At 41.2% G+C, this 22,150-nt stretch overlaps 1 protein-coding gene across 3 annotated transcripts in view; it reads right to left on the reverse strand.

Moving 5' to 3' along the window:
- satb1 (SATB homeobox 1) overlaps nt 1-22,150 on the reverse strand; it is a 141,452-nt gene that overhangs the window by 49,843 nt on the left and 69,459 nt on the right. For all 3 annotated transcript variants that reach the window (XM_033050944.1, XM_033050937.1, XM_033050953.1), the window contains one exon: nt 21,229-21,384. In XM_033050944.1, coding sequence (XP_032906835.1) covers nt 21,229-21,384 — 156 coding nt within the window. The remainder of the gene's footprint in view (nt 1-21,228; nt 21,385-22,150) is intronic.

Consider the following 22,150-nt stretch of genomic DNA (forward strand, 5'->3'; position numbering starts at 1 on the left):
CACCCAATTTCTTCTATCCAGAGATGCTGGCTGCTCCATGGAGTTCCCCCGCACAATTAAAGCATGGAATAGTCTTCACCCTACCATAGGTACCAACCAGACGCAACTAAATTTAAGGTAGCTTTTTTTTCCCCCCCCAAGAACCCTTTTTTGCTTAAGACCAAGTCAAGAGTCAAGAGAGTTTTATTGTCATGTGTCCCAGATAGGGCAATGAAATTCTTGCTTGCTGCAGCACAACAGAATATGTAAACATAATACAGAACAGGAGATAAAGGTTCAGTGTGTCTATATACTATAGACCATATATATACACAATAAATAAACAGATAAAATGCAATAGGCTGTTATTTTTCAGAGTTTGGAGTTTGGTGGTGGTGGGTCCACCAGTTTAAATTCTATTCCGAATATTTTTGGAGGACCAGGAAACCAAGAAGCAAGAGTTACTCCAGGGAGTTATTCCAGCTCCAGGGAGTGATTCTGCGTTGGTTTTCAGCGGTTGCGGTGAGGAGGCGACCGGACAGCAATGGCGGCCAGATCTCCCACAATGCAAAGGGAGGGAGAAAGTGGCTGACGCCGACCAGTTGCCATGGCAGTGCGCATGTGTAAGGCGGCACATGCGCCCAACCACGGCCGCTGATGTGCTGGCCGTGGTTGTGCGCATGTGCAGGGGGAGGATGTGCTGGCCGTGACAGTGCTCATGTGTAAGGCGGCTGGCCATGCCGACCCGAGAGCCGAGAGCAGATAGGAGAGCTGAGACCGGAGAGCCGAGAGCCGAGACCAGAGAGCAGATAGGAGACCTGAGACCGGAGAGCCGAGACCAGAGAGCAGATAGGAGACCCGAGACCCGGACACGGATGGCGGGCAGAGACGGAGGGTGACAGAGAAAGAGAGATAGAGAGGGGGCCCGCTCAGAATTAAACGATAGGTGTCCCAGGTGCTTGCCAAGCCGGGCAAAATGGCATGGCTTTTAGGTTGCCCAGCGGGACTGTAGGTTGCCATTGGCACCCGGGCAAACCGCTAATTTCGAGCCCTGTAATCTTATTATGATCACTACCTCCAAGCGGTTCCTTTACCTCGAGTTCTCTTATCAAATCTGGTTCATTGGACAACACTAAATCCAGAATTGCCTTTTCTCTGGTCGGCTCCATTACAAGCTGCTCTAAGAATATTTCAAAAATATTTAAATAACCATTGGAAATGCCATGGCGTTAATGCCCAAAAATCGAGTATTAAAGACAAAAAAGCTATTTTTGAAAATGTTTTAATTAATTCACCACGTTATAGAATGCGAGTTCCCTTTTTACTCAAAGATTATTGGTCATAGATAGGAACTGGAGTTGGCCATTTGAGTTGGCTTTCAAGCTAGCCATTCAAAAAAAAAATCATGCTGATCCAATTCCTCAAACATCAGTTTTCTAGCCCTGTGTCTATATCCCTTAATTTCTTTGTTATTCACAAATCTATGGGTCTCGGTTTTAAATCCAATCATTGACTGAGGCTCCTTCCTATGTGCTAGAGTATGACAAAGATTATCCACCTCTGGCTTATCTCCTTATTTAATCATCTCCTTATTTCATTCCTAAGTAAAGTCCTAATCCCGATTTTGAGAATCTAACTCCCAGTTCCAGGTTCCTTTGTTAGGGGCAACAATTTATTTTTATCTGCTCCCTTGAACCTTTTAAGAACTGTTTTACATTGACGAATTGTCTCAAACTCTAAGAAATAAAGAATATCAGTCCATAGGGCCATAGTCCATAACCAGGGGTCACAATTTAAGAATAAAGGGTAGGCCATTTAGGACTGAGATGAGGAAAACGTTTTCATCAAGAGAGTTGTGAATCTGTGGAATTCTCTGCCACTGAAAGCAGTGGAGGCATTTTTCAAGTTAGATTTAGCTCTTAAGGCTATAGGAATCAAGGGATATGGGGGAAAAAGCAGGAATGGGGTACTGATTTTAGATGGTCAGCCAAGATCATATTGAATGGCGGTGCTGGGTCGAAGGGCCGAATGGCCTACTCCTGCACCTATTTTCTATGTTTCTATGTAATTTCTCTAGAATATTTTTCCATTAATTTGCCTATTTGCACTAGACAATAGACAATAGTCAATAGGTGCAGGAGTAGGCCATTTGGCCCTTCGAGCCACTAGGCCTTAGTTCACACAGTATCACTCACAGGGAAGTGTTTCATGCCTTTTCCATGATAACAGACACAAAATACTTCAGCTATTTATTATTTTCCCTTGAAAATTATCTATTTCTGGGTGTGATGGGATGATGTGTCCTCTCTGGTACTTTCCTTTTCACTCACTTATAGGAACTATTACAATTTTTTATATTTCTTGCTAGAAATGGCACTGCACAGTGCATGGCCTTTTCTGCATTATTCAATAGGACTGAGATGTAAAATTGACTTTTCAAGGTGAAAGTCACTTCTGTGGTGGGAAATTCTACTATTTTTCAATGCCAGGGATGTATTTATGCTTGAAGCGAGTAAATTCAATCAAGCTACAAAATATATTTTGCATTGCTGCTACAATGATCAACGATGCACGTCCCTTAATGCCCAAAAACATTGAAGCAAAACATTGAAATAAAGGCAAAATGTGCAAGAAGGAACTGCAGATGCTGGTTTGCACCGGTGATAGGCATTAAATGCTGGAGTAACTTAGCAGGTCACGCAGCCTCTGTGGAGAAAGGAATAGGTGATGTTTCGGATCGAGACTCTTCATCAGACTTTGATCAGTCTGATGAAGGGTCTCAATATGAAACGTCACCTATTGCTTTTCTCCAGATATGCTGCCAGACCCGCTGAGTTATTCCAACATTTTGTGCCTATCATAATGATATAAAGGCAGCCTACTTGAGTGTAAGGAAAGGATCCATATTTCCCTGAGCCATAGTCAGGAGTTTGTCATACAGATTGAACACTGAATTCTCCTTGATAGTTCCAATTTCTTCATTGTTTCTGGTATGACTGCTTTATTTCTTTGGGGAGAGTGGTGCAGGGCCTGCTGACTCTACCCCTGGTACCAAAATCCGACAGCTCAATGTGCCATCATCTGTTGGAAGCGGGCAGTGTACCTTCCATTCACCGATATTTCTCTCACAGGGATGGCTGCCTTAAATCACCTCTATTATTTCTAGGGATCGATCCCATTGAGAATCATTTCTTTAAGAGATCTGGCCTTGACAGAATATCATGTTTCAAGTTGGCATGTCACAATACTTAAGTATATGATGCCCTTTGTTATCACAGGGATAAAGCTCTCATGTGGATTTAAGAATGTAAGAATTTCTAGCCATTGTGCTGTTAAAAGATAATTCTTATACAGTAAACTCATAGGCAATTGATTGAATTGATTGATGCAGCATGGAAACAGGCCTTTTGCCCCACTGAATACATGCCGACCATCAATCACCCTTTCACATTAGTTCTAAGCTCTCCCACTTTCATAACCACACATTGGGAGTAATTTACAGAGGCCAATTAGCCTTGAAACACGCACATCTTTGGAATGTGTGACAAAACTGGAGCATACAGGGGAAGCCTATGTGGTCAGAGGGAGAATGAGCAAACTCCACACAGACAGTGCCCAAAGTCAGGATCGAACCCGGGTCTCTGGCGCATGAGGCAGCAGCTCTACCAGGTGCGGTACTATGGCACCCAATTAATAAGCAATTAATGAAACATCACAACCAAGCAGAGCATATGAAATAGTTTTCCCAGGAAGTGAACAGTAGAGAATAAAAAGTTGATTAGTTAGTTCTCTGATTTGTAATTCTTGGGGTACTTCTTTATCCCAACGTCACTGACAATGTACATAATTACAAGGGAGTGTACGGCTCAGATACTTTTCCAAAAAATATCTGGGTCTGACCCACTGTGAATAATACTTTGCAGTAATGAAGTGCCTTTAAGATAGAAAATGCTCCAGGGTACTTTTCAGAACAAACAAAGCAAGGAACAAAAGTGCAAATGGTGGACTGTAGTGGGACATTGTTTTATCATTATCACGTGTGATAATGCATGCTATCCAGCGAATGCCATACATGAGTACAGTCAAATCATGCACAAGAACAAAGGGTAGTGTAAAGGGAAAATCAACAGAGTGCAGAATATTATGTTAGAGCTGTACATGATGGAAAGGTGATAAAAAGTTTAAAATAAACAATGAGATATGGTAAGGTTTTTGTGATTTGTACAAGGGAGGTCCACAAAATTTAACCGAGGTGTCTGACAATTGTGTTGCCAATTATGGTGTAGTGGGATAGTGCTGAAATGTAGTACAATTCAACATCAGAATACTAAATCTGCGGCATAGTATATAACACGGGAGGTGATAAAAGTAGGGATGCAAAATTCCTCCTCTTTGAAGGGGTCCAAAGACCTGGACACAAGCATTCTGTGGCAGGATGCCTGTGCAGGTTCCTAAAGGGCCTGTCCCACGAGCATGCGACTGCATGCGGCAAGCGCGACCTAACGTGGTCGCTTGAGCCATACGGCCTCGCGGGGTCGGTCCCACTTCGATTGCCGGTGCCATATGGAGTTGTGCGGAGCTGGTCCCGACATTGCGCGGGGCTCCGAAAAACTGGCACTGTCCAAAAATTCCATGCGGCAACAGCCTGCCGGCCCGCAGCCGCACTGAGGCCGTACGCACCGCCTCGACAGGTGTGCGCAGCTTCTTGACGCCGTACGTCACGCGCGAACTTCCCGCGGACTTTGCTCAAACTTCACGTCAACTCGTACGGGATCACTCGACCTCCGCATAGTCCCCGCTTCCGGTTTGGTCGCGCTCGCCGCATGCAGTCGCATGCTCGTGGGACAGGCCCTTAAGGAGTGAGGTGAAAAATAAGCATGACTTCATGCAGGAAAGCCTTTGGTCATCCAAATGTAGATGTTGTTGAGGCATCTTCCAATCGTCTGCCACTGTTATACCGAGTCTAGGAAACTACATATTGATGCCAAATTTAGTTTGATGTTAGTCGCAATTATTTGTAGAATCTAAATCAAAAGATGGAATTATTGTGTGAAAATGTACACAAAGTTGCACATTTCTAGTGTGATTTATCACATGGATAATTAGTAGGTTAAACAAAAGCAACTCTTCACCAGAGATATTTTCTCACTCTAAATTGTCATAAAGGAAATATAGACTTCAAGTATTCAAAGGGTTAAATTAAATTGAGCTTTTGTTCTCACTATCCAAGAATTTAGTAAGATTAATTTACCAAAAAAAAACACAAGGGTAGAGGAAACGGTAGCATAGAAAGCAAAAGTAATAAAACTTATAAAAACTCAGGAAACACATAATTATTTGGAACATGTGGTTTGCATTTCTGAAAAATGTACAAGCGTTTGTGGTTAAACTGTCTAATCGGCTGTTATCAACCCGACTCTGCTTTCTAGATCATAATTTACTGGATATTTTAGCTACTGTGGCACATTAACTACAGAGGAAAGGGAAAGCTTATCTTTAGGAATAATATTTCCAGTGCTGCTGTACTCACAGTACATCTGGTTCTTCTGTTAGCGGCAGTTAAATTGAAATATTTCACAGCATGTGTCAGAAACATGCATAATGGTAATAATGACAGATCTGATTAAACCCGAGTGCCACCAGCTCCCTGGTTGACTTGGGTTGTGCAGGTGTGACCTTCTGAGTCTGTGTGTTTAAATAAAATTAATTACAAGAAGGGGCTATGACTCTGTGACATCACAAAGCAGAGGAACTCCCAAGAGGGAAACCTAATGGAATATTTTCCCTCAGACTAATAATATAGTTCATATTGACTTGTGGTAATTAGTGGATCATTAAAGCAGTTTTCCCGAAGTATTTGGCTGACTGATCAGATTAGTGAAAATGTTCTTCAGAACAAGCCCCTGTGTGGTCTGCTGCAGGAAAAAAATATGCAACACAGCTTTTGCAGAGATGAAGATAAGCTACTGGTTCATCACACTCTAGTGAGCATGCTCAAGCCTCTAATTTTAACATGCCAGGCCTGCACATGACTTGTCACAGATGGCAGGCTTGACAGTTCCTGTCTGTGGCGCTGATACACAACAGTTCAGCACAGGATCAGTGATATTCTGTCTCATTAGACCCATGCTAATTATCACAGCTAGTTTCAGGGGAAACCATGTGTTGAAATGGTCAATTTAAAGGAGTTTTGCATCAACAAACTGATAATAAGGATTATACAGCAACACGCTGCCTGAAAAACTAATTTATTTTGTCAGAAGCATAGTTATTACATTAGATAATATTCAATGCTATACATTTTTTGAAATATTATGAAACTGCTTTCAGCCAATATTGTCAGTCTTACTAACTGTTCAGGCTGCTCACTACTTTTACACATCACTATGCATAAAGAGTTCAATATGGTTTAGATCAATCTGTACATTTCCCCATGAGTATAATGAAAGATTTATTTGCCACTGAAACAGGGAGATGCACTTACATCATGAAAAACTGCCAAGCCAAGTTATTTTGTTTAATCTCTACCTGATGTAGCATCATGCTAATCTGAATCCCATCACTAGGAACACAGCAGAGAATTGACTACATTTTTCTAAACTATTCCAGTTGATTTTGAGAGAAAAACCCTCCTGAGATCAGAATTCATGCGACTAATCTCTGGAGAACACAGACCTGCACCACAAGTTACCAGGATGCCTAACAAATTAAGACTATTTATGCAAAAAGAAACACATCCATTTAGACCAGTGGGGGACAGTGGGTGATTCTCCTTTGTCCGTTTCTCATATCCAAAAAGAGCAATATATTTTCTTCGTCCTGGAATAAAGGCTGTGGGTGTCAGCTCCACATGGTTATAAAAAGCAAAACTGTCTCACCCACACCATCAGAAATTTAAGTTATGAAAAACTGGAAGCTCGCAGATAGAAAAAAAAATGTAGGTTTCTCTGGATCATTGTAAATGTTGGCTGAGTAATTTGTGTTATTGTTATTACATCACATTTGTGAAGCCATCATGACATTTTCCTGTAAGTTAAATGTCAGACCACATAGTAACACATTGGCCTAGAAAATTCATTAGGTCTTTAATAGGAACATTAACATTTCATTGCGTGGTTCATGCTGTTGCAATAGGGCTGTGGTTTTCAAATGTGATTCCAGTGCAACAGCACAAACGTGCATTCACGAAGCACCCATCCCATATGAAAGAAGCAGCGTTCATGATCATCATTATCAACTCACTTTCATACCGTTGCTGCCACTTGACTGCTCAGGTAACAGCAGGGCTACCACTCAGCAGCAGGTGATAGCAGAAAACAAGCTTACCCCTAACTCAGAAGTTGTGCAGATGATGCCTATGTTTGTGCACGTTCAGCAGACGAGCTCCAAATCACATACACTGAAGCCTGCAAGCAAATTGGCCTTACCCTCAATATATGCAAGACAAGTGTCCTTCACCAACCACCCTTCATTAAGGTTTGTGGTGACACTCCTGAAACACCTGGACCATTTACCAAATCTCAGGAGCCTTGTCCCAGTGAGGGCAATCGATGATGAAATTCGCCACTGCGAGTGTTAAATCAGCTTTGCTACTCTATTCATTTGTATTTATCATTGTACATACTCCAGAAAGAAACACCTACTACACCAATACCAACATACAAATTCAAGATGAGGAAAAATAGGTAGAGGAAGACAGAAGAGGGCTATAACCATGGATGTTTTAAGCCTCACATAGAACAAACATTTCATCTACATATCGATGTCTAAACATAAAATTGTGATGATTCTGATGTTCGTTCCCAGTGTAATGAGTATGCAGGCTTGTGAGAGACAGCCAAATATATTTTAAAAGCATTGAAATGCCAACCTTAACCATTCAATTACTCCTAATATCAGGGAGGAAGAAGATAAATGATTTAGGTACACATTTTAAAGCACTCCCTCACTATCAATAAGAAGTACATTTCCACCTTTTAAGGGATTAATGTGAACCATGCACAAAGATTGCCGGCGGAAGCCACTTAATAATCTACAGATATTGTTAAATTGCTTATTGATAGGGAGAATCACTATCTTTCATAACTTCATAAGTTACAGGAGCAGAATTAGGCCATTCGGCCCATCAAGTCTGCTCTGCAATTCAATCATGGCTGATCTATCTTTCCCTCTCAACCCCATTCTTCTGCCTTCTCCCCATAACCTGTGACACTTCGCCTCATCTGCCATATCTTTAGCTAATTATCACCTAATGATCTTCAAAAGAACTGCATATATATATATATTCATTCACACTGGAGAAAGAAGTATAAATGAATATTGAATTTAAATTGTGAATTCCCCATTTATCATAGACAATAAAGATGTAGAAAACTGGAATAGAGACTATTTCATAATTGATGGGCCAATCATATTCATTCTAGCAGCTTTCAGTCAAAGCGACATACTGTAAGACAGAAACCAAGGAAGAAAGGGATGGTCCCTTTCAATAGGGTAGTGATACCCATGATACGCAGTTGGCAAGATGGACTACCTATACTGGCTATGAGGAACCTCCACTCATGGTCACCAGTACTTGTGAAGGCAGGTGCAGGATACTGAGTTGGATGATCAGCCATGATCATATTGAATGGCGGTGCAGGTTCGAAGGGCCGAATGGCCGAATGGCCTACTCCTGCACCTATTTTCTATGTTTCTATGTTTCTATAAAAGGTCTTATGATTCTGGAAGAGTTTAAAATTCTAAAAGGATGCTGGAGTCATATGAATGGAATACATTGTTAGCGGAACCTTGGGAAACCTGCAATGCTGGCAAATCCGCACACCCACTCAGCTTCACGTGAAGGAAAGTAAAGGAAATTTGTTTGAGTGCACACCAAAAGTGACTTATCTAAAGCTGTGGTGAATAACACACTATTGAGGTATGACAAAGATTAAATGTGGAAGCTTCGCATGACGAACAATTGCTTTGCACCAAAACCTCAACATCCAGGCAAGAATATTTTCTGGTAGGAAGAACCAGTTTGGGTTTCAAAAAAATAAAAATAAAAATGACCATGAAGCTTCATAATCGTATCTTAGATCAACAGTCACTGATTCTCATCCAAAACAATACAATGCCACGCATTTGAATTTCCAGGGCATTATGAGGATAAGAACATTTAAACTGGTCAGCATTATTAATTTAAAGATTTATATTCTCTTTGCCCACAGTAGTCTGACCACTCCACGTAACTAGCAGCAGAACTTCTCCACCAAGATTGGTTGAAATGCTGCTCAAAATTAGCGATAGATTGAAGCAAAATATATCACAATAATCAGTTTGCTGCTAATTTACAAACATTTCCCTTGGTTATTCTGTTTTACTTTGATGTGTAGATGGAAGTATTTTAATTATTTATGCCAAGAGATAATTCCAAAACATGCTAGTGGCTCAATAGTGGATGCCATGGGACTGTGGCAGGACCTGAATACCATCACGGGCACAAGCCAAAATTGGGGGCTACCTCTGGCAGCCACACATCAATGCCCCTCATGCCCATTTAGAAAAGGCAAACCAAGTTCCACCAAGGCGCATCCACCCCCCCAGTCCCCGTCCCCGTCCCCGTCCCCGCAGCCGTTCTGTCCCATACATCACAGTAGTGGAAATCAGATCAGCTTTCGCTAAGGTAAAGACTCGGCAAGCAGCCAATCCAGATAGAGTCCGTGAACAGGTCCTCAAATCGTATATAAATCAACTGGCAACAGCAATTGTCGTTATCTTCACCCCCTCTCTTCAACCATCTTCTTTACTTATCTGCTTCAAGGAAACCTCTATTATTCCAGGGAGGGAACAGGGAGATAGGGGATCGGAACAGGGAGATAGGGGATCTGAATGTGTGGCTGATGGGCTGGTGCAGGGAGCAAGGATTTAGATTTCTAGACCACTGGGATCTCTTCTGGGGTCGGGGTGACCTGTACAAAAGGGACGGGTTACACCTTAACTGGAGGGGGACCGACATTCTGGCAGGCAGGTTTACTAGGGATACACGTGTGGGTTTAAACTAAATAGTGGGGGGGAGGGATTGACAAATTGGGAATATAAAGATGGAGTTGAAGGGGAAGTGGCTACAAGAAAAATTACAAAAGATTCTCGAATTAATGGGAAGGAAAGCTTGAGAATGGACAACAGAGTAAGGTCAGGGCCAATTGCGAGGGGGGAAGGGAATACGGAGGTCAAAGTACTGTATATGAATGCGCGAAGTATAAGGAATAAAGTGGACGAGCTTGAAGCTCAGTTAGAAACTGGCAAGTATGATGTTGTGGGAATTACTGAGACATGGCTGCAAGAGGGCCAGGGCTGGGAACTGAATATTCAAGGGTATACCTCCTATCAAAAAGACAGACAGGTGGGGAGAGGGGGTGGGGGTTGGTGAGGAATGAAATTCAGTCCCTTGCAAGGGGTGACATTGAAACAGGAGATGTGGAGTCAGTATGGATAGAACTAAGGAATTGTAAGGGTAAAAAGACCCTAATGGGACTAATCTACAGGCCCCCAAACAGTAGCCTGGACATTGGGCGCAAGTTGAATCATGTTAAAATTGGCATGTATCAAAAGTAATGCTGTGGTTGTTATGGGAGATTTCAACATGCAGGTAGACTGGGAAAATCAGGTTGGTACTGGACCCCAAGAAAGGGACTTTGTAGAGTGCCTTCGTGATGGATTCTTTGAACAGCTTACCAGGGAGAAGGCAATTCTGGATTTAGTGTTATGTAATGAACCGGATTTGATAAAGGACCTCGAGGTTAATGAGCCATTAGCAGGCAGTGACCATAACATGGTCAGGTTTAATCTACAATTGGAGAGGGAGAAGAGTAGATCGGAGGTGTCAGTGTTGCAGTTGAATCAAGGGGACTATGGGGCCATGAGGGAGGAGCTGGCCAAAGTTGACTGGAAAGGTACACTAGCAGGGATGATAGTGGAACAAAAATGGCAGGTGCTTCTAGGAATAATACAGAAGGTGCAGGATCAGTTCATTCCTAGGAGGAAGAAAGATTCCAAGGGGAGAAAGGGGCGACCATGGCTGACAAGGGACGTCAGGGACAGTATAAATATTAAACCGAAGAAGTACAACGTAGCAAAGATGAGCGGGAAGCAAGAGGATTGGGTAATGTTTAAAGAACAACAGAAGATAACCAAAAAGACAAAACTGGGAGAAAAGATGAGGTACGAAGGTAAGCTAGCCAAGAATATAAAACAGGATAGTAAAAGCTTCTTTAGGTATGTGAAGAGGAAAAAATTAGTTGAGATCAAAGTTGGACCCTTGAAGGCCGAAAAAGGTGAATTTATTATGGGGAACAAGGAAATGGCAGATGAGTTGAACAGGTACTTTGGATCTGTCTTCACTAAGGATGACACAAACAATCTTCCTGATATAATAGTGGCCAGAGGATCTGTGGTGACAGAGGAACTGAAGGAAATCCACATTAGGCAGGAAATGGTGTTGGATAGACTGATGGGACTGAAGGCTGATAAATCCCCAGGGCCTGATGGTCTGCATCCCAGGGTACTTAAGGAAGTGGCTCTATAAATCGTGGATGCATTGGTGATAATTTTCCAATGTTCTATAGACTCAGGATCAGTTCCTGTGGATTGGAGGGTAGCTAATGTTATCCCACTTTTTAAGAAAGGCGGGAGAGAGAAAACGGGGAATTATAGACCAGTTAGCCTGACATCGGTGGTGGGGAAGAAGCTGGAGTCAATTATAAAAATGAGATAGCCGCACATTTGGATAGCAGTAACAGGATCGGTCCGTGTCAGCATGGATTTACGAAGGGGAAATCATGCTTGACTAATCTTCTGGAATTTTTTGAAGATGTAACTAGGAAAATGGACAAGGGAAAGCCAGTGTACCTGGACTTTCAGAAAGCATTTGATAAGGTCCCACATAGGAGATTAGTGGGCAAAATTAGGGCACATGGTATTGGGGTAGAGTGCTGATATGGATAGAGAAGTGGTTGGCAGACAGGAAACAAAGAGTAGGGATTAACGGGTCCCTTTCAGAATGGCAGGCAGTGACTAGTGGGGTACCGCAAGGCTCGGTGCTGGGACCGCAGCTATTTACAATATACATCAATGATTTGGATGAAGGGATTCAAAGTAACATTAGCAAATTTGCAGATGACACAAAGCTGGGTGGCAGTGTGAACTGTGAGGAGGATGCTATGAGAATGCAGGGTGACTTGGACAGGTTGGGGGAGTGGGCAGATACATGGCAGATGAAGTTTAATGCGGATAAATGTGAGGTTATCCACTTTGGTAGCAAAAACAGGAAGGCAGATTACTATCTAAATGGCGTCAAGTTGGGAAAAGGGGAAGTACAATGGGATCTGGGGGTCCATGTACATCAATCTATGAAAGTAAGCATGCAGGTACAGCAGGCAGTGAAGAAAGCGAATGGCATGTTGGCCTTTATAACAAGAGGAATCGAATATAGGAGCAAAGAGGTCCTTCTGCAGTTATACAGAGCTCTAGTGAGACCACACCTGGAGTATTGTGTGCAGTTTTGGTCCCCTAATTTGAGGAAGGACATTCTTGCCATTGAGGGAGTGCAGCGTAGGTTTACAAGGTTAAGTTCCTGGATGGCGGGACTGTCATATGCTGAGAGAATGGAGCAGCTGAGCTTGTACACTCTGGAGTTTAGAAGGATGAGAGGGAATCTCCTTGAAACATATAAGATTGTTAAGGGCTTGGACACACTAGAGGCAGGAAACATGTTCCCGATGTTGGGGGAGCCCAGAACCAGGGGCCACAGTTTAAGAATAAGGAGTAAGCCATTTAGAACGGAGACGAGGGAACACTTTTTCTCACAGAGAGTGGTGAGTGTGTGGAATTCTCTGCCTCAGAGGGCGGTGGAGTCAGGTTCTCTGGATGCTCTGGGGGATAAGGCAGGAACAGGGTACTGATTGTGGATGATCAGCCATGATCACATTGAATGAGGGTGCTGGCTCGAAGGGCCAAATGGCCTGCTTCTGCACCTATTGTCTATTGTCCTGTGCCCAAGAAAAGTAAAGTGACCTCTCTCACTGATTATTGCCCAATAACTCTATCATCGACTAAAACAAAGAGTCTTGAAGGATTGGTTATAGCCAATATCTACACCAGTCTTTTGGACAATCTAGACACCTTGCAATTTACATACATGAAGAATAGTTCCATGGAGGATACCATCTGCCCTGCACTACAATCAGCTCTGAAGCACCTTGACAATAAGAACACCAGTATCAGAATGAGTCTAAAGAAGGGTTTCAACCCGAAACGCTTCCCATTTCCTTCGCTCCATAGAAACCCGCTGAGTTTCTCCAGCATTTTTGTCTACCAGTATCAGAATGCTATTCATTGCCTGGACGTCATCCGTGAACACCATAATATCAAATAATCTCATCTCTAAACTTCTGGACTTTGTTCTTGGGGCCTCTATATGCCACTGACTCCTGGACTTCCTGACAGACAGACACCTGGCAGCTTGGTCATACCATTTCTTCCACCCTGACCCTTTACACTGGTGTCCCTCAGGGCAGTGTGTTCATTGGCATCCATATCACCAGCAATCTAACCTGGTCCCATCGTACTGATGTGGTGATTAAAAAAAGCGTAACAGCGTATTTACTTTCTAAGGCATCTGAAAAGATTCACCATGTCCAAGAGGATCTCCTAAACCTCTAAAGATGGGCTATTGAATATTTTGATGGAAAGCATCTCAGCTGCTATGGCAACTGAACTGCCTGAACCTACCGACAAGTATATACAGACGAGTCCATCACATGCTACTACTTACTTCCATCCAGGGTGCTCGGGGAAGGCTGGAAGTATCGTAAAGAATGTCAGTCACTCTGGTCGTTCCCAAGTCTCCCTTCTAACTTTTGGGACAAGATACAGGACCTTGAAAGCCTAAATGTCTAGACTTAAGAACTGCATATTCCCCATTTGCCATCTGATACATGACCCAAGCTCACCTTTCATACTCCATTCCTCATGGTGCTGGCACGTACTCTTACTCTTACCTCATTTAGTTATTGTGTTATTGCACTTTACTGTGTTTTTTGTACTACTTCAGTTTGTACTCCCATCTTTGCACCATTCAGATGTTCTTGCATTCAGTGATGTACTTATTGTGTACTGTTTGCATTTATTGTCCATTCTATGAGCTTCATGTGAATGAGGGATTTCATTGCACCTTGTTGTTTATGGCGATAAGATAAATCTGAATCTAAGCCATAAAATAAATCTGAAAGTTCTACCCTTTTTGAGTTCCCAAAATGTACTGTCTTTGGTTACAACAGTCTACAGTTTTGATCTACCATTAATCCACCAAATCAAGGCACTAACAAAAACAGTGAATGCAAATGTAATCATTAATTTGTCCGCAGTGGATTAGGTGGCTGCTATGTGAGGAAGTGAAAGGAATTTTTATTTGGGAGTGGCATCTAAATTACCTTTGCAAATGAACAATTAGACTAGAACAATGACTGTGCATTTCCCAGGACACAGGGAATGATTACCCGCATTCACATGTCCATTTGAACTCTATCCATATTCTGCTAGTTAATATAAATACAATAAAAATGTAACATCTTCAATGTTACTTGACACTGCTGGATTAGGAAACACCTGCAAATGTCCATTATAGTACCTGCAATACTTCTAGTTTGAGACGTTAGCCAATTTTTTCCATGAAGAAGAATGGTTTCCCGACGATAAAATCTATTCTGCAAATATAGTTTACGTCCTTGAAAAGGGAGCTACATATTGCATTTGAGACCTATTGTATGAAGGCTAAAAAACAGCAAGCACCCTATATAAATAGCAATTTGTCTCCCATTGTGTGCTTCGACAGGTCTGTATTGGAGAAAAGGAGTGTATATTGCAGGATGCTGTGAGACACATTGAAGAATTGTCTAGATCTGGTTCATGCAGCAAGTTACTAAGGTAAACTTCATTTACTGCACCACCCTGTGGCAAGAAGACAAGGTTGAGGAAGAAGATTAAAATGTACAACATTCAGATGAAGATATAGTCCACCGAAAATTCCTTTGTTACATCCTGATCTAAGAATATTTCATGGTTGAATTGTCAGTGTCTAATCAAATGATTTTCAATTTATACATGAATTTCTTAGCACACTACCTGGAAAGTAAGTCCATGTTTTATAAAATTATCCTTTCTTGAAACATATCCTTAAATGCTGAGACCCATGTTAACAGCTAAACTCACTTCCACAATAAGCCAGTAACTAATAAACCAATCTGAAAATTGCACAACGTACTTCCACCTCATGGTACCATGAGGAAAATAACATCATAACTCTCACAGCTTGTGGAGATATCTCTTTATAAATGCCAATCACTTATAACATTGCACAAAACACTTTTTTTTAACCTGAACAAGGCACTGTAAATCAGAAGCAGAGTGATTGGTGAAAGAACACAGGAGTAATCCATTCAACAACCTTCTCAAAGCAAAACGCAACTTTAATTTTTCTGAAGCACGGTGTCATAATCATGTAGTGAAAACCAGTTATTTCTGGCGTGGATCTCAAATGCAATAATTTCTGGAGCATATCTAGGTCAAACTATTATCATATTTCTTATTTATTTATGATGAGAAAAAGCTCCAGTGGAAAAAAAACGCATTCAAATAGCACTTTACCACGTCCTTGGGATGTTCCAAAGCACTTTACAACCCAATCAGTTACTTTTAAGCACCATCACAGAAGTAATGCAGGAAAAATTAGCTGCCAATTAGAAAGACCCAAAGAAGCATCACCCCAGCTAAACTATTTTTGGTGTCCTTGGGTGAAGGAGGAATATTGTTCACAACACTTCAGAATTTGGCAAAATGAGCACCAAAATGTTTATATGATAAAGGGAAAGTAGAATACGAGATTAATCTAGTGAGAAATATGAAACCAGACAGTAAAAGCCTCTTAGGATATGCAAAAAGGAAAAGATTAGCAAAAGTTAATGTGATCCCCTTACAGTCTGACACAGGATAAATTATATTGGAGAATAAGGAAATGGAAGAGAAATCATTCAACAATTTGTGTCTTCCTTCTCAGAAGCCACACGAAGCTGCAGGAAATACTGGAGAGCACCATGCCCATAGTGAACGAGAAACTAAAAGGAACTAGATTCAGTTTAAAAATATATATTATGGGACAGAAAACAGATAGATCTTCAGTACCTGAAAATTTGCATTTGAAGTTTTGGATGCACAGGTAATCATCTTTCAAAATTACAGCTGTGCAAGACATTGGTAGACCAGACCTGAAATATCATGTGGAGTTCTGATTACCAAAATATGAAGAGGATGCGAATAAGTAGAGGGGGCACAGAAAAGATTCATAACGATTTTATTGGAACTGGGGGACTTGAGTCAAAGGGGACTGGATAGGTTGGGACTATTTCCCCTGCAGCAAAGGAGGCTGAGGAGTGACCTTGAAGGTTAGAAAATCACGAGAGGTAAGGTGAAATGTCAGGTTAGGAGAGAATTAAATTACAGGATATAGGTTTAAGCTATGGGGAAAGATTTAAAAGGTAATTGAGGAGCAAGTATTCCACATAGTGGAAGGTGGGTTCTTGAAACGAGCTGCCAGAGGAAGAGGTAGAGGTAGGTATAATTGCAATGGTTAAAAGATATATGAACAGGTTCATTGATAAGTTTATAGAGGGGTTTGGGTAAAATGTGGGCAAATAGGATGAATACGGAAAGGTAGACACAAAATGCTGGAGTAACTCAGCGGGACAGGCAGCATCGCTGGAGAGAAGGAATTGTAGACATTTCGGGTCCATTCCTTCTCTCCAGAGATGTTGCCTATCCCGCTGAGTTATTGCAGCATTTTGTGTCTACCTTTGATTTAAACCAGCATCTGCAGTTCTCTCCTACACAGTACGGAAAGATACATTGGTCGGTACGGAGAAGTTGGACCACAGGATCAGTTTCCATGTTCTATAACTATATGAGAGAACAAAAGGCTCTTTAGGTTGACACTGATACAGGGAAAATGCTGTAATCTGTTAATGAACATATGAGTGGATTTCATTGAAAATTCTGACATGATGAAACAGAGTGGAGGCAGGAAGGAGGTTCTGCCTGAACTAGTGTTGTGTAGGATTGGGTTAGTGTGCGGAGATCGCTGGTCGGCACAGACCCGGTGGCCGAAGGGCCTATTTCCATGCTATATCTCTAAACTAAACTAAACAAGGGGGCACAATCTCAGGATGTGGTGTAATATATTCAAGACTGAGATGAGGAGATACTTTTTCACTTGGAGAGTGGGGAATCTATGGAATTTTCTACTGGAGAAAGCAGCTGGACATATGAGGAGATAAAAAAATATATAGCCACGAAAAATATCAAGTAGTCTAAGAGAGGATCGGCCATATTGCACCAAATGGTGGAATACGCTCAAAAGGACTGATTGGCCTTTTCCTGCTTCCATTTCCTATATTTCTATACTTATATGGTAAAAGACAGCACATAAATAATAATAATAATAATAATAATAATAACAATAGGACAGTGCAGAGTTAACATGGAGTTATAAAAGGGAAGTAATGGCTGATAAATCTGTTGGAGATTTTTCCGGTTGTAACCAGCAGAATAGATAAAGGGGAAGTCAGTCTACTTTTAGAGCATCGCTTGAACTTTCAGAAGACATTTAATAAGTAAATGAAAGAGGTTATTACATAAAATTAAAACATATTGGACTGGGGTTAACTTCTGGTGTAAACAGAAGATGCTGCAGACAGAAAACAGAGAGTGGGAATAAAGACTTTGTCTTTGGGTCAGGAGTTATGCATGGCAAGATGCCAAGGGGATCAATGGTGGGGACCCAGCTGTCCATAATCTATATCAATGATCTGGATGAAGGGGCCAACTGTATTATATCCAAGTTTGTTGATGATAGAAAGCTGAGCAGCAATGTGAGTTGTGAGGAGGATGGAGGGAGGCTTCAGGGGAATACAGACAAGTTATGTGAATGACGAAGGACATTGCATGATGAATATAATGCAGAAAAAAACAGGAAATCATTCACTTTGGCAAAAATATATATATTTTTTAATTGTCTTCAAATGGTGAGATTGAAACGGTGTTGGTGTTTAGTGGGATCTGGCTTTCCTTGTGTGAGAATCACTGAAAGTTAAGATGTAGGAATTTAAGAACAAGAGGTTTGACTGAAATGATATAGGTACCTGGTGTGACTGCATGAGAAACATCGTGTATTGGTCTGCTATTCGTAACTAAGAAAAGGCAAGTACGTCAAAGGGGGGTGCAACCAATATTAATCAGGTTCCTGAGATGGGAATAAGTTCATAAATTCATAAGTCAAAGGAGCACAATTAAGCCATTCGACCCATTAAGTCTACTCCACCATTCAATCATGGCTGATCTATCTTTCCATCTCAACCCCATTCTCGTGCCGTCTCCCCATAACCTTTGACACATTTACTAATCATGAACCTGCAATCTCACTAAAAATACTAAATGACGGTCTTCACAGCAATAGATTCCACAGATTCACCACCTTCTGACTAAAGGTACGTCCTTTCATTCTGAAGCTGTGCCCTTTGGTCCTAGACTCTCCCTTGACTGGAAAAATTCTCTCCACATCCAGTCTATCCAAGCCTTTCACTATTCGTTAAGTTTTAATCAGGTCACCCCTCATCCTTTCAAACTCCAGCGAGTGCAGTTCCAGAGCCGTCAAATGCTCATCATGTTAACTCAATCATCCCTGGGATCTTTCTCATAAACCTCCTCTGGTCCCTCTCCAATGCCAGCACATCCCTCCGATATCGAGCCCAAAACAATATTCTTTGATGGAAAGATTAAGCAAACTGGGCCTATGATGTCCTGAGTTGAGAAGAATAAAATATGATCTTATTGAAATATACACATTGTTAGGGCATTTGACAGGTTTGATCCAGGGAAAATGTTCCCACTGATTGGCTATCTAGAACCAGGATTACAGGATTAAGGTTCAGGCCTAAGATGTCGTAAAATCATTCACTCAGAAGGTATGAATCTTTGCAATTCTTGACCCTAAATACAATACAATACAATTTATTTGTCATTTGAACCCCACTGAGGTTCAAACGAAATGTTGTTTCTGCAGTCATACACACAAGAAAGAACCAAGACACAACACAATTTACACAAACATCCATCACAGCGCATCTCCTCCTCGCTGTGATGGAAGGCAAAGACTTATTTGAAATATTCCCAAAGGGCTGAGGAAGCTCAATCACCAAGTACATTCAAGTTAAGAATAAGAATATCTTTAAGATATTCAAGTCAAGGTAAGAATATCGAAGGATATAGGATTGGTATAGTAAAGAGGCACGCAGGTCAGCCACAATTTCAATGAATAACAGTGCAAGAATGAGGATCTGAATGGCCATTCCTGGCTCATAGAGTCAGGGCAACTTACAATTTCAAGGGGGAAAATGCACACCTCCAGATTTAGTGACAATTTCTACCCAGCTGTTATCAATTCAATTCAATTCAATTCAACTTTATTGTCATTGCACAGATACAAGTATGGGTACAACGAAATGCAGTTTAGCGTCAGTCCGTAGTAATGGTGCAATATAGAAATAAAAAATACAGAATAAGCAAACAATGTGGACTGAGAGACTGGAGAAATCTATCGGCGGGACTCCGAGTTCAGCAATGTGATAGTGTTGTTGTAGAAGCTGTTCCTCATCCTACTAGTACGAGACCTGAGGCTCCTGTACCGTCTCCCTAATGGGAGGAGGGCAAACAGTCCATGGTTAGGGTGGGAGGGGCCTTTGATGATCTTCCCGGCCCGTCTCAGACACCATTTTCGGTGGAGGGCATCCATGGCAGGGAGCGGGGCACCGATGATGTACTGAGCGGTTTTCACCACCCGTTGTAGTGCCTTCCTGTCCGCTACGGTGCAACTGCTGTACCATACCGTGAAGCAGGTGGTCAGGATGCTTTCGATGGATTCAGCGGTAAAAGTTGGTCAGGATCTGGGGGGGACAGGTGAGCTTTCTTGAGCCTCCTCAGGAAGTAAAGGCGCTGCTGCGCCTTTTTGATCAGCTTGGAGGTGTTGAGGGACCAGGACAGATCCTCCGAGATGTGTACCCCGAGGAATTTGTAGTTGGAGACGCGCTCCACCAACTGAAATCAGACGTCTCAGACAACTGAATCATCCTATCAACAACTAGAGTGCAGTCCTGAACTACTATCCACCTACTTGGAGACCCTCGGACTATCTTTGATCAGACTTTACTGGCTTTTTCTTTACACTAAAGGCTATTCACGTTATTTCCTTTATCATGTATCTGTACACTGTGGATGGCATGATTGTAATCATATATTATCTTTCTGCTGACTGGTTAGTACGCAACAAAAGCTTTTCACTGTACCTCGGTACACTTGACAATAAACTAAACTCAAACTTTTACATCCAATTGAATAAGCAAGAACTTTTGGGAATAGAAATATTCCCAAAGACAGGAAGGAGGCAGCACTGCAGCAAAATTGTGCTTGTGTCACATTAATTGCAAGCCCAAGTCCTAAATGAAAGTGGAGAATGCCACCAATTGAGCCTCGCAGACACTCGTGTACACTGAATACCTACATGTAAGCGGGAAAATATAAAGGGAAAAAAGAGTGTCATCAGTTATTCTTCAACATTTACCAAAATCTCACAAGTCTGAAGCTATGGATGAGACCACTGGAAGAAACTGGCATCCTCAGTAAATTCATCATGCCTACCTAAATGAATGGGCAGAGAGAAGTGGTCTAACTATAGATGAACACAATTCAACTCAGCTTATTGATGTCAATAAATCAGAATGGCATCTAACAAAACCATGTAATAAAAACATTCATTCTTCTCAGAAGCAAGTCTACTTCTGTCACAATAGGAATCAGGAAAAAATCATGCAAAATAATGAAAGATCTGTACATCATCAACTATTATATCAAAGTTCAAAGTCATAAGAAAATTACTGGTAATAGTATAAAAGCATAATAATGAAATTAAACCAATTTGATATACTACTGTGATCTATAAAAAGGGCAGAACTACTTGGTATAACTAATTTCCAGATCCTTTACACTGAGCCTTTCCTGCTGATAAACGATTGCAAACTAAACAACTGTATGTTACAGGATGCATATCTTGACCAATTAGTCTTTCTATATCAAAAATATCTGTGCAATGCAAGAATTCCTTACCTGGCTCTTTGTTGCTGCAACCTTAGCAAATAGTGCTTGGGACACTTTGGCCCTCTTCATTTCCTGCTGAATCTCATCGTAAATGGAAGCATTAATATTAAATGCACAGCCTTCCAATTTACCATTCCACTCAGTTGTAATGGACGATGTTTTGACCTAGATAAAGTTTTAATCTGAGTTAATAATGTACAATGGGAAATAAGTTGAAATACAAAGACAGAGGGACAGATATATTCCTGTGGTACTAGAATTTGTTCACTAAGGTACATCACGGATAACGTTACAACTTAATATTAATTCAACTTTATTCAACCTAATAAATAATTTCAGGAATCTTATTGAATCTTTAAAAAAAATTCAGAACATCAATCGCAAACATAAAACTTCATGTGCATTGATTATGCTTTCTGGATGACACGCATGTGGACTACTTGTGGGTTGGACATTGAGACTGCCATTCATCCAAGAGTATCTCAAACATTTTTGTAGCATAAACATTGGCATCATTATTAACAAAGTCATAAAATAATGCATTGTATGATGGCTCTAGGACAGTGGATTTCTTCCAACGTATAATTATATGATTTCAAAAAAAATAATGGCTGAAAGTCTGCTCTTTATGACATTGAGTAGATGGTCCCATGAAAAAACCCATCAGGCAACATTTAAAAATCACAGCAAGCCATTTTAATAAGGATGGCAAGATTTGATTCCGCTTCTTTTCCTTTGCTCAACTTGTTAAAACAATTCCCCGTGGACTTAAAGAAATGATGTGTGCATTGTGGTTAATTGAAAAAAATACAAGCTCATACACCAACTAATTATATTTTTAGTATTCGTATTCTACTCTTTCTCTTCTTCTCAAGACGATGAACTTCATGAGTCTATGCATTGATTTCAAATTTATTTGCCTGTATATTCA

This window comes from Amblyraja radiata, chromosome 2 (genome assembly GCF_010909765.2).
Source record: "Amblyraja radiata isolate CabotCenter1 chromosome 2, sAmbRad1.1.pri, whole genome shotgun sequence".
In the NCBI taxonomy this organism is placed as follows: domain Eukaryota; kingdom Metazoa; phylum Chordata; class Chondrichthyes; order Rajiformes; family Rajidae; genus Amblyraja; species Amblyraja radiata.